Source organism: Barbus barbus (assembly GCF_936440315.1).
Source record: "Barbus barbus genome assembly, chromosome: 1".
Taxonomy (NCBI): domain Eukaryota; kingdom Metazoa; phylum Chordata; class Actinopteri; order Cypriniformes; family Cyprinidae; genus Barbus; species Barbus barbus.
Genome location: NC_136729.1, coordinates 10,940,060 through 10,955,977, shown reverse-complemented (window position 1 = coordinate 10,955,977; position 15,918 = coordinate 10,940,060). Strand labels below are relative to the sequence as shown.

General features: G+C 40.5%; 1 protein-coding gene across 4 annotated transcripts in view; it reads right to left on the bottom strand.

Moving 5' to 3' along the window:
- Positions 1-15,918, bottom strand: part of LOC306871242 (EH domain-binding protein 1-like) — a 52,707-nt gene that overhangs the window by 20,340 nt on the left and 16,449 nt on the right. For 2 of the 4 annotated variants that reach the window (XM_079419036.1, XM_079419035.1), the window contains 2 exons: positions 936-995; positions 661-820 (listed from right to left, as the gene is read on the bottom strand). In XM_079419036.1, the coding sequence (XP_079275162.1) occupies positions 661-820; positions 936-995 (220 nt within the window). Of the gene's footprint in view, positions 1-660; positions 821-935; positions 996-4,817; positions 5,325-6,327; positions 6,553-6,745; positions 6,950-15,918 lie in introns of all 4 variants that reach the window. The other 2 variants (XM_079419033.1, XM_079419034.1) reach the window with 2 other exon arrangements.

Here is a 15,918-nt window from a genome sequence, read left to right as displayed (position 1 = left end):
ATTTATTTTTTTTTGCCTGGACCTCTGCTTAGAGGAAAATATAGAGGCCGTGCCTCTTGGAACTTTAATTGAATACCCCTGACTTATATCATAAAGAAATACTTTATTTTTATGGTTTTGTAATATCTGTGTCACATATTTCCTTATGTGTCATGGTAGATCGGACTCTTATATCATTTGAGAAAAATAATAAAATAATAAACAAATAAACTGTAATAAAAGTAATAAAATAATAAAAGAATAAACTGTAATCTGTAAACTGTTTTGAACATGGTAATGGATTAAACCATAAGTAACAGGCTGGATGTACATTAACCTTTGTAATCTTTTTTACAAAGCAGATCATAGATCATATATTTTGTCTATACTCTATAGCCCAGCTTCGTAAATAGGAAGATTTCAATACATGAGAATTCTGAATTGGATTTTTTTTAGCGAGCCATTAAATGACTTGAGACTCGACTCGGACTCGTGACCAAAGACTCGAGACTTGACTCAGACTCCAGCGACACAGACTTCAGACTTGACTCAGACTCCAGCGACACAGACTTCAGACTTGACTCGGACTCCAAGTTAAAGACTTGTGAACATCTCTGCTCCAATGCACTTGTTATTAAAATCAACCAATCAGCAAAACTCAGTTTTCCACATATGACTCACCCTTTTGCAGGCCGCACAACCGCAAGTCCAAAAACAGGCCGTTGCTTGTCCATACTGCTGTTTGGTTTTTGGTTGGCTTTACTGATGACTCCGGCTCTGCGAGGGTGAGGTTCATGGTTTGGATGAACATCTGTGGGCTTAGCGTCTGCATCCTCATCAGCTGTAGAAATATGCCCAGACACCACACAAGAATTACAAATAAGTCAAAGAAAACAATCAAATTTATATACAGTACAATGAGGTTATCTGTTAAAGCAGCTGTAGTGTATACTCACTAGAAGACACTGTATTGGGATATTCCTCCTCTGCTAATACACTTAATTGTCTGTGTTGCTCTGAAACAGAAATGTAAAATATGTCATAATAATATAATATAGTATACTGTATCTATAGCAAAATATTAAGCACTAAAGCAGCATTCCAGCATTCCACTGAGGCATTATTAAAAATCTTTATCCATCTGTTGCAGTTAACACAGGATAAAATATGGAATAGAAGTTCAAGACTCCTACGTGTTTGTTAAGGTACAGATCTGCTTTTAAGATCAGTATTTAATCAAATTCATGCAAATCATACAAGCAACTTATCAATCTATCATCCATGTCTCTGTTGTACGTTATAAAAAAAAAACATCATACACTAGTTTAGTTTTTAACGAAATTAATACTTTTATTTAGCAAAAAAACGTGAATTTGATCAAAAGACACTAAATACATTTTCATTTTTTTCAAACCATTTCAATTTCAAATAAACACTGTTCTTTTTATCTTTCTATTAATAAAAAATTATTTAAAAAGGTATCACTGTTTCTAAAAAAAAACTGTTTTCAGAATTGATAATGATAAGAAATGTTTATTGAGCAGCAAAATAAATACAAAAATAAATAATTACCAAGCTCAATTGTTTAAACAATAGTATATTTTATATTTACTGTTTGTTTTTACCAAGTAGTTTCATTCATGCGTCCTCCAGGGGGCGTAACATCATGCAATATATGATTTACAAAATAATTTGCAAATAATGTGTTTTCTGACTGCTGTTGATAATCTCCAAATTCTGTTTTCTTTTACAAAAGCTTGTCTTGTTGAAACATTTGTGTGTTTATGGAAAAAGTAACAATTCAATACACTACATTAAAACTTCAATATTGTTTAAGGTAATGCTGTCTTTGTCACGGTTCATAGAATCACTGTCTCAGCCTGCTTGTCTGTTTTGGTGTGTGTGGTTGAGTGGGTGTGGCCAGCTCGTGATTACGGGCTGAGCGGCTCCAGCTGTTACTCATCACTGGGGACTATTTAAGATCAGCTAACGCATCTCTCACTGTCAGATCCTCAGAGTTTCTATGTGTTCCTGTGCTGCCTCTTGTTTGTTTCCTGGAGTGTTTCCTGTCTCTGCCCTGACTTCGGAGGATTCTACAGTCCTGTCTCCGCTCTGACTTCGGAGGATTCTACAGTCCTGTCTCCGCTCTGACTTCGGAGGATTCTACAGTCCTGTCTCCGCTCTGACTTCGGAGGATTCTACAGTCGGATCTGGCTGCTTATTGCGTCCCTGCGTCCGTCCAATCAACGCTGTGCACAAGCTCAGTTGCCACTTGTGACTCTGTTTGCTTGATAATAAACTGTGATTATCTGCTATTGAATCCTTATCTTGATTTCATACCAGTCTTAAGACAATATATAAAAAAACTGTGAGTCAGAAATACTGAACAGTTTTATAGTTATGATGGATCGGTCCACAGGGAAGAATGGAATGTTTGGCCTTCCGGTACTGTCCTGTTATGCAAGAAATGTTCGAGTGTAATCTAAAACAGATCACACTAGCTCAAAACATTTAAAATCAGTTCTCTGTTATCTATTCAATGTACAACATACATATTCACAGCAAACAAATAGAATGAGAATAAAGCACAGATAAAGGTTCAGGCCAGCATATGTACCTGTGAGTGAGTCAGTGGAAGGCACTGAAATGGAGGTGATAACTGGGGCTACAGTGGACATTTGGGCATAAATGTGGGGGTCAGGGATCATGGATGAGGGTGAAGGAAGAATGAAAGGAGAGGTAGGGGTATTAGCAGGAAGAGGGGCTACTGGTCTGCGCACATTAGGTCTAACCACTGTGGGCACAACCTGATGCCTCCATTCGGACGTCTGGACCTCTGAGAGAGGCTCTGAGTTTGCCATTAACCAGATGAGAATGGAAGATGACAGAAAAAGGAGAGAATGATTACAAAAGAATAATGAATGATGAGGAGATGAGTGCACAGAGGAAACAATTTAAAGGGTTTAGGTTCACCCAAAAATGACGATTCTTTTAAGTTTATTCAGGTTCTTATGGAAGTAAACAGTAATGTATGTGCAACATATCCACTGAATTTACAAATACAGAAAGTAAAATAAAATGACTGAAAATTGTCTGTTGAAAATTATAGGAGGAATATATTTTTTTTTTAAATAATATTTTGGAAATTAACTTTGGAATGTGAATACCGATTGCTGAATTTTTAATAATAAAATTGCATGTGAAATTTGTCTGTTCAAAATCTGTACACGGCTTAAAGGAATAGTTCTCCTAAAAAAAGAAAATTAGCTGAAAATGTAATCACCTCAGTCCATCCATGATGTAGATTAGTTTGTTTCTTTCTTCATCAGAACAGATTTGGAGAAATTTAACATTACATCACTTGCTCACCAATGGATCCTCTGCAGTGAATGAGAGTCCAAACAGCTGATAAAAACATTACAATAATCCACAAGCAATCCACAAGACTCCAGTCCATCAAATAACATCGTTAAGTGAAAATGTTTGTTTGCAAGAAACAAATCCATTATTAAGACGATTTAACTTCAAACTGTTATTTCTGGCTAAAATACGAGTCTATTCATAATATTGCTTTCTCCAGTGAAAATGTCTGAATCTTGTCTGAATCAGAAGAGAAATATGCACAGATCAAGCACCGTTTACAAGTGAAAACAGTTCTAAACAAATATGTCGGTGGATTTTGATGTGAAAAGACAGCAGTGGATTTCACTGGAAGAAGTGTTATGGATTTTGACCAGAAGCAATGGTTTAAAGTTAAAACATCTTAAGTATGGATTTGTTTCTTACAAGCATGCACCTTTTTGCTTAAAGGCATTTAATTGGTTGACTGGAATCATATGGATTGCTTGTGGATTATTGTAATGTTTTTATCAGCTGTTTGGACTCTCATTCACTGCAGAGGATCCATTGGTGAGCAAGTGATGTAATGTTAAATTTCTCCAAATCTGTTCTGATGAAGAAAGAAACAAACTAATCTACATCATGGATGGTTTGAGGGTGAGTAAATATTCAAATTTTCCTTTTTGGGTGAACTATTCCTTTTAAAATGCATTTAATTTAAATTACATTTATTTAAATGGCGCTTTATACAATACAGATTGTTTCAAAGCAGCTTAATACTAATTGTAATGTAACATTTCAGTGTTGCTTTAATTCTGTTCAATAACATGAGTTGATGAACAGTGACATTTATCATTATTTTACTTCCAAATGCTATTTTCAAAAGCCAGTAGTTTTGGAACATCATGAGGGCGAGTAAAGCCCTGTTCACACCAAACACGATAACTATAAAGATGACGATAAAGACAGAGTTCTAAAAATCATTCTCAATATTAAAGAATAGCAACTATAACAATAAAGGCACTAGAAACGATATAGTTGGAATCATTTTCAGAACGATTGTTTTCCAGCTAATGAACGATGCAAACATTGACAGCCAATCAGAATCGATTCTGCTATAACAAGCAGGAGAATTTAAAGCGACAGAAGCACATGCGCTTATAATAAACAGACGATATAGTTCACTGGTGTAGACGTTAATATCTTTATCTTTATAGATATGTTTATAGTTATCGTTCTTGGTGTGAACGTGGCTTAAATTATGACAATTTTCATTTTTGAAGGAATTATCCCTTTAAAAATGAGGTATGGTTGATTCAGACAACGAGGATTAGAAATTTCACAATATTCATGCTCCAATGAAGGGCATCCAAAACCCTATAAAAATGCGGATGGATTTTTTTCATCTTGAACTCAACAGATGAAAACTAATCATTTCATTAGTTTAACACATGCAAACAGGTTTAGAATACAGTTATCCTAGAGTGTTTGTTCTCTACCTGACTCTGCAACAACAGGTGCAGTGACCATAGGACCAACATCGGGAGTGGAACTTAGAGGAGCATCGGAAAGAGTGGGATGAGGAGATGACAAGAGAGTAGAACCACATATATATGGGGTGGACTGAGAACTAGATGAAGCAGCAGGAGCAATGGAGGGAGGAACCAGTGATGTTGGAGCAGGAGAGAGGATGACAGCTGACAGGGTTTGAGAGCAAGAAGTAGAGACTGACTTAACACTGGGCATCTCAGAAGAAGGAGCCACAGCGGGAGATGTTACAGCAGGACTGGGAGTAATGGTAGAGCAGTCCATTGGTTGAGGAAGCACATAGGATGAAGACGTTGCAGGAAGGGGGGCATACATTAGGGGAGGGGTTTGTGCAGGAGGAGAGGAGGTCACTGAGGCTGGATGACACTGTTGGTTAATGTGTTCTGGAGAGGTAAGGGGAGCAGGACAGGGTGCTGCAGGGTGCAGCTTGGGAGGCCTCCACTCTTTTTGCCAAGATGCTGGAGTTTACCATAGTAAATAATGACAGAGTGCAGGTATGATAAGTAGACAGTATTTACAGGGGGAAGAAAGAAGAAGAAAAAAAATGGTATGATTAGCATAGATCTGCAAATATGTTTGAAAAAAATGTAAAAAGAGAACAAGGGAATTCAAATCTTATGTCACAGCCATTTACTACTTGCTATTGTTAATTAGAGGAAGATGGATTTTATAATTTACATTATATGTTACATATTATTCTAGAGAGTCACCAATGTTTTGGTTAATCTTTCCATAACATACAAATTACACATTTTATTACAAAAGTTTGGGGTTAGAAAGATTTTTTTATTTAAGAAATGAATACCTTCATTCATAAAAGTGAATATAAATTTATCAAACTTGACAGTAGTTTTTTACAAAAAAAAATAATTCCTGTTCTATTGAACTTTCTATTCATAAAAGTATCCTGAAAAAAAAATATCCCGATGTCCAAAAAAAATTAAATAAATAAATTAAGCAGCACAATGGTTTTCAACATTGATATTAATGTTTCTTTAGCAGCAAATCAGCATATTTAAAATATTTCTGATATTATATAATATTATTTTATATATATATATATATATATATATATATATATAACAATAATATTATTTCACAATATTACTGTTATTAATTTATTGTATTTTTGATCAAATAAATGCAGCCTTGGCGATAATAGTATAATAGTCGACTTATTTAAAAACAAACAAATCTTACCAATGCCAACCTTTTGAACAGCATTGTATTTGGTCAACTTTTAGGAGTGCGCAAGTATATAAACAGACTCAAAGCTAACAAGCATGGACTAAAACATAAAACTCTTTCATAGGGTCTTTCACAGTGACTTTATAGCTCTATGACCTCGAAATAATTTTCAGAAAGCTGGGTACTGAACATGAAATTTGGTTCAAATTAAATTTAAATTAAAATGGCATCAAATTTAAAAATGTGTTAAATATGAACATCTGGCCCATGTACCTGTCTCAGTGGCAGAGGGCATGCGTGCAGGCTTTGTAAGGGCGGAGCCTGGCTCAGCCAATGAGGCGCGATAGATTTTTGGGGGCCGTGGTGCAGGTAAAGTCATTGTGCTATGAGGGGAGGAGCCAAACTCAAAAGAGGAGGGGTCGAAATCAGAAGGGGAGGAGTGTGAAGAGGGAAAACACTTAGGTCTCCAGGTCTTGCTACGAGCAACAGAATGGGTGGCTAAATCAAGGGAGAAAACAATGAGATAGAAAAGAGGAGAATGAAGAAAAGACCGAATATAAGCAAGGTGAAGCAGCAACAGGACAAGTAAAAATGAAAAACATGCAAATATCAAATAAGCAAAAACACATTACACACTTAATGCAAGCTACAATACAACTATTTGCAAGCTATATCTTTACTGACTTATTACCTTTCTGGGTTATATCAGGTAGAGGAGTTTGCTGATGGGACGAGGAGGATTGAGCAGAGGAAAGAGAGGAAGGTGTGCTAATCCCAGGAAGAAAAGAGAGAGGCCTTTTGGGAGGAACTGCACCGCCCTCAGCAGAGCGACTGCTTTCCAATAACTCAGACCAAGCAAGACTTTCAGACGCCATTTGAGTGACATTTACAGCAACTTAAGGGGAGAAGAAAAAATTATAGCATGATGAGAGGTGGAGAGGAAAAAAAGCTGAAAATAGAAAGTAAAGCTACAGCTTTTTGTAAATTTGTTGATGTGTGTGTTTAAAAGGAGGCAAAAACACTCATTAGATTGAGGTAAATAAGGTTCATTAGATCACGTTGTGACAGGGCAAGAATGGTCAAAGTCAGGGGCTGGATATATAGCTGTTTGATGAACAAATTCACAGGGTGCTACAGCAGTTACTATGGTGTTCAGGCTGTTATTTCCTCATCTGTTGTTTTTAACAGACAGTTTTTCAGAAGTCAATTAAGATTCCTTTTAATGAATCTAGGAGTGAAGTTTGTACAAAGAAAAAATAATTTTACAAAATTGCCAGAAACAATTTCTAATTAATTTCTTGATTATATCTCTTAAACTACATTATTTAAAAATAGCTGTTAGAATTTCATGCAAAGGAGTGAATGTCCAGCGCTCTCTCCACCCTCAATACCACGACTGAGGTGCTCTTGAGCAAGGCACCGAACCCCCAACTGCTCCCCGGGCGCTGCAGCATAAAATGGCTGCCCACTGCTCTGGGTGTATGTTCACGGTGTGTGTGTGTTCACTGCTGTGTGTGTGCACGATGGATGGGTTAAATGCAGAGCACGAATTCCGAGTATGGGTCACCATACTTGGCTGAATGTCACTTCACTTCACTTTGCAATTGCAAGACACATAATCAGTTTATGTAATACACTACTGTTCAAAAGTTTGGGGTCACTTTACTTAAAGCCTTTATGCATTATAAAGGGTTATTAAAGGGTATAATGCATTATAATTATTCATAATGTGCTGTGTAATACATTATTGTCACAAATCCTGGCCATGAACCTCCATTTGTTCACCACCAGAGGTCACCCGCTCACCACATGGACTTTCACACTACACAGCACATTGGACTCCATTTCCCATCATCCATTGCACTGACGACACACACACAGCTGATTACACTAATCACACTCACAGCTGAGAACTATCACCCAATCACACACGCTTTATAAGCCTTGGACTTCCTCTCTGTCACGGCCGAGTATTGTATAGCGCATATCCTAGTGATAGCCACTCTACGGAGCCAACTCAGTTGTTCTAGTCTAGTCTAGTCTTGCCTTGCCTGTTTCCTTGTGTTTTGATATCTGCCTGTGTCTCCTGGATTAACCCTTTGCCTTGCCGTTCGGACTCTGTTTGCCCCTCGTCGGAAAACTTAAGATGGCGCCGGTGAGATCGGCTGCCGTCACGACTGCTCCGACCAAACTTTGTCTTTTTTTGTTATTTTTTCGTATTGTTAACTATAAACACCGGTTTCTTTTTGTAAGATGGCCATTCTTACATACGACAGGGCCACTCTTATTTCTATTGGTGCACAATGCACTAACCTTTCGCCGATTTTGAACCCGGACCCATCCTGGCCAAGCGAGATCCTGAGGAGGAACAAAGGACCCGACCCGTACCGGCGTCCTCGAGGGAAACGAGCCGGCGTCAGGAACAGGCTGAGGGCTCGCGCACACCGCGCTCCCTTACCAAGTGTCCTGCTCGCCAATGTCCAGTCGCTGGATAACAAACTCGATGACCTCAGGGCAAGAGTCAGGTTCCAGAGGGACATTCGGGACTGCAACCTTCTCTGCTTCACCGAGACATGGCTGAACCCAGCGGTACCAGACCACGCCATCCAGCCGGCCGAGTTCTTCTCGGTTTACCGCATGGACAGAACGCTGGACTCGGGGAAGACTAGGGGAGGTGGAGTATGTCTGATGGTGAACAAACACTGGTGTGACGGCGCGAGCATTGTTCCCCTCTCACGCTCCTGCACACCGAATCTTGAACTTCTGACCATCAAATGTCGCCCTTTTTATCTCCCTCGGGAATTTAGCTCGGTCATCGTCAGTGCCGTTTATATTCCACCTCAAGCGGACACGGACACTGCGATATGGGATTTACATGAAACACTACACCTTCACCAGACACAGCACCGGGACGCCGCATTCATTGTTTTGGGAGATTTCAACAGTGCCAACCTCAAGCGTGCACTGCCGAACTTCCATCAGCACATCAGCTGCCCCACCAGGGGCGAAAGGACATTAGATCACTGTTACACCCCATACAAGAACAGCTACAAGGCACAGTCACAACCACCGTTTGGGAAATCGGACCACGCCGCCATCTTCCTCATGCCTGTTTACAAACAGAGGCTGAAACAGGAAGCCCCGGTGCAGAGGGAGGTCCAACGCTGGACGGACCAATCGGTGGCCGCTCTGCAGGACGCGCTAGATGACGCAGACTGGGACATGTTCCGGCGCAGCTCTGATGACGTCAGCTTGTTTACGGAAGCGGTTGTGGGATTTATAGAGAAACTAATGGATGATACGGTGCAGAAAACCATCATCAGGACGTTTCCCAACCAGAAGCCGTGGGTGGATAAAACCATCCGCGACGCCCTGAGATCCCGCTCCGCTGCCTACAACACAGGGCTCATCACCGGGAACATGGATGATTACAAGGCTGCATCTTACAGCGTGCGCAGATCGGTGAAGGAGGCGAAGCAGCGCTACGGGAGGAAACTAGAGTCGCAATTCCAACATGGCGACTCTAGGAGCCTGTGGCAGGGACTTAGAACCATCACGGACTATAAAACACCACCCTCCAGATCGGGGAATGCGGACGCCTCTCTGGCTGACGAGCTGAACACTTTTTATGCTCGCTTCGAGGCTGCAGCTAATCACGCTAACGGCGCTAGCAGTGCTAACTGCATGCACGCTGAGGAAGCCGGTGAGGACAACGTATTCACCATCACGGAGCATGACGTGAGGAGGGCATTCAAGAGAGTGAACATCAGGAAGGCAGCAGGACCAGATGGCATCACAGGTCGGGTTCTGAAGGCCTGCGCTGACCAGCTAGCACCGGTGTTCACCGAGATCTTCAACCTCTCCCTGGAACAGTCCATAGTCCCCTCATGCTTTAAGCAGTCCACCATTGTTCCTGTCCCCAAGAAACCGCAGCCCACCTGCCTAAACGACTATCGCCCTGTAGCCCTCACATCAGTGGTGATGAAGTGCTTTGAGAGACTGGTCAGAGACTTCATCATTGCATCACTACCAGACACACTGGATCCACTACAGTTTGCATACAGACATAACCGCTCCACGGAGGATGCCATCTCACACCTCCTCCACACCACAACAAGTCACCTGGACTGCAGAAAAGGGAATTATGTAAAAATGCTGTTTGTGGACTACAGTTCAGCGTTTAACACCATAATTCCCTCCACACTCACCTCCAAGTTGGAGGTCCTTGGTCTCAGCACATCCTTGTGCCAATGGATCTCCAGCTTCCTGAAGGACAGACAGCAAGCCGTACGGATGGGTAAACACACCTCATCCTCCATCACCCTAAGCACTGGAGCCCCTCAAGGTTGTGTTCTGAGCCCCCTGCTGTACTCACTGTACACTTATGACTGTGTGGCCACTTCCAACTCCACCACCATCATTAAGTTTGCTGATGACACTGTTGTGTTGGGCCTGATCTCAGACAACGACGAGACGGCCTACATACAGGAGATTAAGAACCTGGAGAGTTGGTGCCAGGTGAATAGTCTACACCTGAACATCAGCAAAACTAAGGAGCTGATAGTGGACTTCAGTACGAAGCAGGAGCGGTCGTACCAGCCGATCACGATCAGCGGGACTCCAGTGGAGAGAGTGGACAGCTTCAGATACCTGGGTGTTCACATCACGCAGGACTTGACTTGGTCCTGTCATACCAGCACCCTGGTGAAGAAGGCCAGGCAGCGTCTGTACCATCTGAGACGCTTAAAGGACTTTAGACTTCCCTCTCGGGTGCTTAAGACTTTTTACACCTGCACCATCGAGAGCGTCCTGACGGGCAGCATCACTTCCTGGTTCGGGAACTGCACTATGCAGGACAGACGAGCCCTCCAGAGGGTGGTGCGTTCAGCGGAACGTACCATTCACACCGAGCTCCCTAACCTGCAGGACATCTACAGCAAGCGGTGCCTGACCAGGGCCAGGAAGATAGTGAAGGACCTCAGCCATCCCAACAATGGACTCTTTTCTCTGCTGCGTTCAGGGAGACGCTTCCGCTCCATGAAGGCGAACACAGAGAGAATGAGGAGGAGCTTCTTCCCGCAGGCCATTCGGAGTCTAAACCACTCTCCACTCTAATCACATCACCCCACACTTCCACTTTGCACATTTTTCAAGTACAATCTGCACTAATTTGTAGAAGGTACGGAAGGATAAATGAGTGGGACTTACATACCATTTGTCTTTGTCTTTAGTATCCTTTTACTCACTTATACACTTTACTGCACTGCACAGCACAGCACACGGACACTTTATCACTGACATACACTTTACTTTTTATAGAATCTATATAGAATCATATTCTATTTTTTATTCTCATATCTATTTGTTATTTTATTTTATTGCTAGTTTATTCTGTATATATGGTTACTGTACTTTTTCTATTTGTATTTTTGTAAACTTGAGGTTTTTCTAATTTTGTTGGACAATTTGTTGGACAGTCGTACAATACATTTCACTACATGTCGTACTACGTATGTATATGTATGTGACAAATAAAATTTGAATTTGATTTTTGAATTTGTTTGGATCTTTGCTTGTGTACCTGATTATCTCTCTGCCTTGCCCTACTGGATATTGTTCACCGATCGTCGACCCACGCTTGCCCTAGGATTACTCTTGTGTCTTGCCCATGCCATACCTGTCTGCCGTCGTTTGACCCTGCCTGTGAATTGACTATGTTTATAAATAAAAGATTGCATATGGATCCGCACGTCTCACGTCTTGTTCGCCCCGTAACAATTATATCTTGACGTAAATAATTAAAACCCAATTTAAAATGCATGGTGTAACAATGAATTGATAAGTGTTATAATGTCTTAACTGTGGTTACAATTATTCATGAGACTGTACAATGCATTATAAGGTGCATTACAAGGCATTACCTTAATTTTTTTTTTCTTCTTTCAGCTAGGGCATTATATTGATAAAAAGTGACATGCTATTTCAGAAATCATTCTAATATGCTGATTTGGTGCTTATGAAACATTTCTTATTATAATTATAACAGAAATATTTTGTAGCATTATAAATGTATTTATTAAATGTGAATTAATTTATGTTACAAAATATTTCTATTTTTAACATTCTATTCATCAAAGATGCTTGAATCCTTTAATTTATAATAAGAAGAAATGTTAAATTGAAAACTGCTGAAAATTCAGCAATGGAATAATGGAATAAATTACATTTTAAAATATATTTTAAAAAATTTTAATTTGAATGTTTCATAGTATCTTACAGTTTTTAATCAAAAATAACAAATGTAGCCTTGAGCATAAGTCTTCTTTAAAAAATATATATATAATTTTATATATATAGACCCCCCTCCCAAATTTATTTATTTTTAATCATATTTTTTTATAATAATTAATAATAATAATTTTGCTTTTTTTTTGTTAGGCAAAAAAATGGGTTTTCATAGTACTATTACTTCACCTTTAAAGCACACCAAATCTTCTAAAAACATAAATGATAAAAACATGTACTGTAATTAATAACACAGAAGAGTGAGTTTGTGGATGATCTATGAGGTATGGACATGTACACAGTGCAGCGGACGGAGACCAGCACAACTCAGTGGTGATCTGCTGCATTGCACCGGGTGGATGAGTGTTTGTACCTGAGCCGGTCGGCGGCTGGAAGATTTTGGGCAGGGCAGGCGGATGAGCACGCACAAATGCAGGTATAGTGAAGGCATACGGGGAGGGGCGTGTCTGTGGAACGCTGCCGGCAGCACAGGGGAGTTGGATACAGGAAGTGGAGAGGGGCGGGGCAGAGGGGTCAAGAGCAGTGTATGACAAGGGGTGGTACTGGAGAGGAACGTTAGGTGTAATGAAGGAACAGCTCATCCGCTCCAGTTCAGAATGAGCTGAGAGAAATGATGATGATCATGGAGAGGAACAGACAAAAACAGAGGAAGTTAGAGTGGATGTGCATTTACTAAAGAAGAGTTGACAGGTAGCAGACAAAAAATGCAGAGAGATAAAAAGGAACTCAAGTGAGCAGGAAATAATTCACAAGAGAAGAAAATGAGTGAAATCAGGAAGCGATGCAGATCTCAGATAAACTCTCGCACACACAAACTTATGACCACTGGTATGCTGAGGTCATGGGAATGCATTATGCAATTTCACCCACTTTCTGACAGATACAAAACATTCCAAAGAATCCAGTCTATCCAAATACAGTGTAGCAACACGAGTTAGAAAGTGCATTATTTATGACCTTATTTCTAGTATGAAGAAGTGAAACAATTAAATATTCTATATATATATATATGTGTGTGTGTGTGTGTGTGTGTGTGTGTATATGTGTGTGTGTGTGTGTGTGTGTGTGTGTGTGTGTGTATGTGTGTGTGTGTGTGTGTGTGTGTGTGTGTGTGTGTGTGTGTGTGAAAATGTTTTTTTGTGATATTCATGATCTCTACTAATAAATTTCTGGTTTTGGGTTTTAGATGTTTCCACAAGTTTAAGTAGTAACATTATGTTCAATTTGCACAAAAAACAAAAACAAACTTCCTCTGCCCGTCACGCTGCTCATCAACGCCCAGTCCCTAAGAGCGAAAACCGATGAGCTGACTGCAAATATCCGCCACCTGCACGAGTATCGGAGTGCCTGTGTCATGGCTATCACAGAGACATGGTTGGACAACAACATCTTGTCCAGCGAGGTGAGACCTCTCGGCTTCTCTGTCTTTAGGACTGACCGGGACCCTACAATTACCAGGAAGACCCGGGGGGGCGGTGTCTGTCTACTCATTCGGGGCGAGTGGTGTCATACAGTGGTGGTGAGAGAGAGTTTGTGTACCCCTGACATTGAACTGTTGTGTGTTTCCCTTCGGCCCTCTTACCTGCCCAGGGAGTTCCCCCAGATATTTTTAACCGTTGTATACATACACCCAAAGGCAAATTTTGATAGGGCACTTGATATTATTTTTAATCTCTCCCACAAGCTAGAGTCACTGTCTCCTGATGCCCCTAAATTTATTTTAGGAGATTTTAATAATTGCCCTGTGAAAAAGTACTTACGCACATATTATCAATACGTGGATTGTCCCTCAAGGAAAAAAAAGTTTCTAGACTTATGTTATGGAACTGTCAAAGACGCCTATTCCTCATCATTGCTCCCACCTCTAGGGGCATCTGACCACAATGTTGTTTATCTCCGACCCATATACCAAAGGCTCTTGCAGAGGGAGAAGCCCCAAGAACGTTCAGTTAAAGTATGGAACAATGACAGTATTATGGCCCTGCAAGGTTGTTTTGACTGCACAAACTGGGATATTTTTAAATGCCCTGATATAGACGAACATGTAGAAACAATATCTGACTACATACATTTTTGTGTAGACACAGTCATACCCATAAAAACCATTAAAACTTTTCCAAACGACAAGCCCTGGATCTCTAACAAATTAAAGCATCTTATAATTGAAAAGAAAAAAGCATACTGGAATCAGGATGACACAGCCAAAAGGGACATACAGAGACAGATTAAAAGACAAATACAGTTGGACAAGTACAGTTATAGACAGAAGATTGAGGCAACCCTGGCGTCGGGCAACCCCCGTGAGGTATGGCAGGGGATTAAGACCATGACCAATGTCCCACATAAGGGCAGAGGGAAACCTCCTCTGATCCAGCCCGGAGGTGAGGGACTGGAAAGGGCAAACCAGCTAAACAGCTTCTTCTGTCGCTTTGAGAGTGGCAGCCATGCCGGGCAGGCATTGTGCTGCCCTCTCCATCTCCTGTATCTGTCTTAAACATCAGTCAATCGGATGTCTTTCATCTTTTTAGTCGCTGTAATCCACGGAAAAGCCCTGGCCCTGACAAAATCTGTGGTAATATCCTCAAGTACTGTACAGAACAGTTAGCTCCTGTGTTTACTGATATTTTTAACTCCTCTCTTAATCTTTGTAAAGTCCCTATCCTGTGGAAAACATCTACAATTGTACCTGTGCCAAAACTGTCAAGACCCAAAGAGCCAAATGACTTCCGGCCAATAGCACTGACATCCCTGGTTATGAAGTGCTTGGAGCGTCTGGTAAAGAGGCACATTGTATTCCAAACCCACCATCTTATGGACCCCCTTCAATTTGCCTATCAGGTCTCCAGGGGGGTGGATGATGCAATCTTGACATTAATGCACCTTTTGCACACTCATCTTGAGAAACCAAAAACTCATGCTAAGATTTTATTTGTGGACTTTTCATCTGATTTTAACACTATGCAACCTGAGACTCTTGGAGAGATTTTAGCCAATGACTTCCATCTTAACACAGGGATTATTCATTGGATCATGGACTTTCTTACCAGTAGAGTCCAGCGGGTCAGAGTGGGCTCAGTTCTGTCTGATGCGATGACAATTTCCACAGGCTCTCCACAAGGATGTGTTTTATCTCCTTTATTATTTATTTTATATACAAATTCATGCACTAGTACTTTTCAAAATAGGCACTTTATTAAATATGCAGATGACACAGCCCTAGTGAGTCTGCTACAAGATGGGGAGGTAGATCATGGGCCAGTTTTAGACTTTTTTTTAGAATGGTGCAATAAGTCACATTTAATTTTAAATACTAACAAGACTAAAGAAATGTCCATAAATTTTAGAAAATCACAGCAATCTACCAACACTTTTATTAATGGGGAAACTATTCAGGTTGTCACAAATTACAAATACCTTGGCATTGTACTGGATAACAAGCTTAAATGGGATTTATGGACTGACCTTTTGCACACGAAGGCACAGAAAAGAATGTACTTTTTAAAGAAACTGCTTGTTTTTAATGTTAATAACAAAATGCTTCAAATGTTTTATACTGCT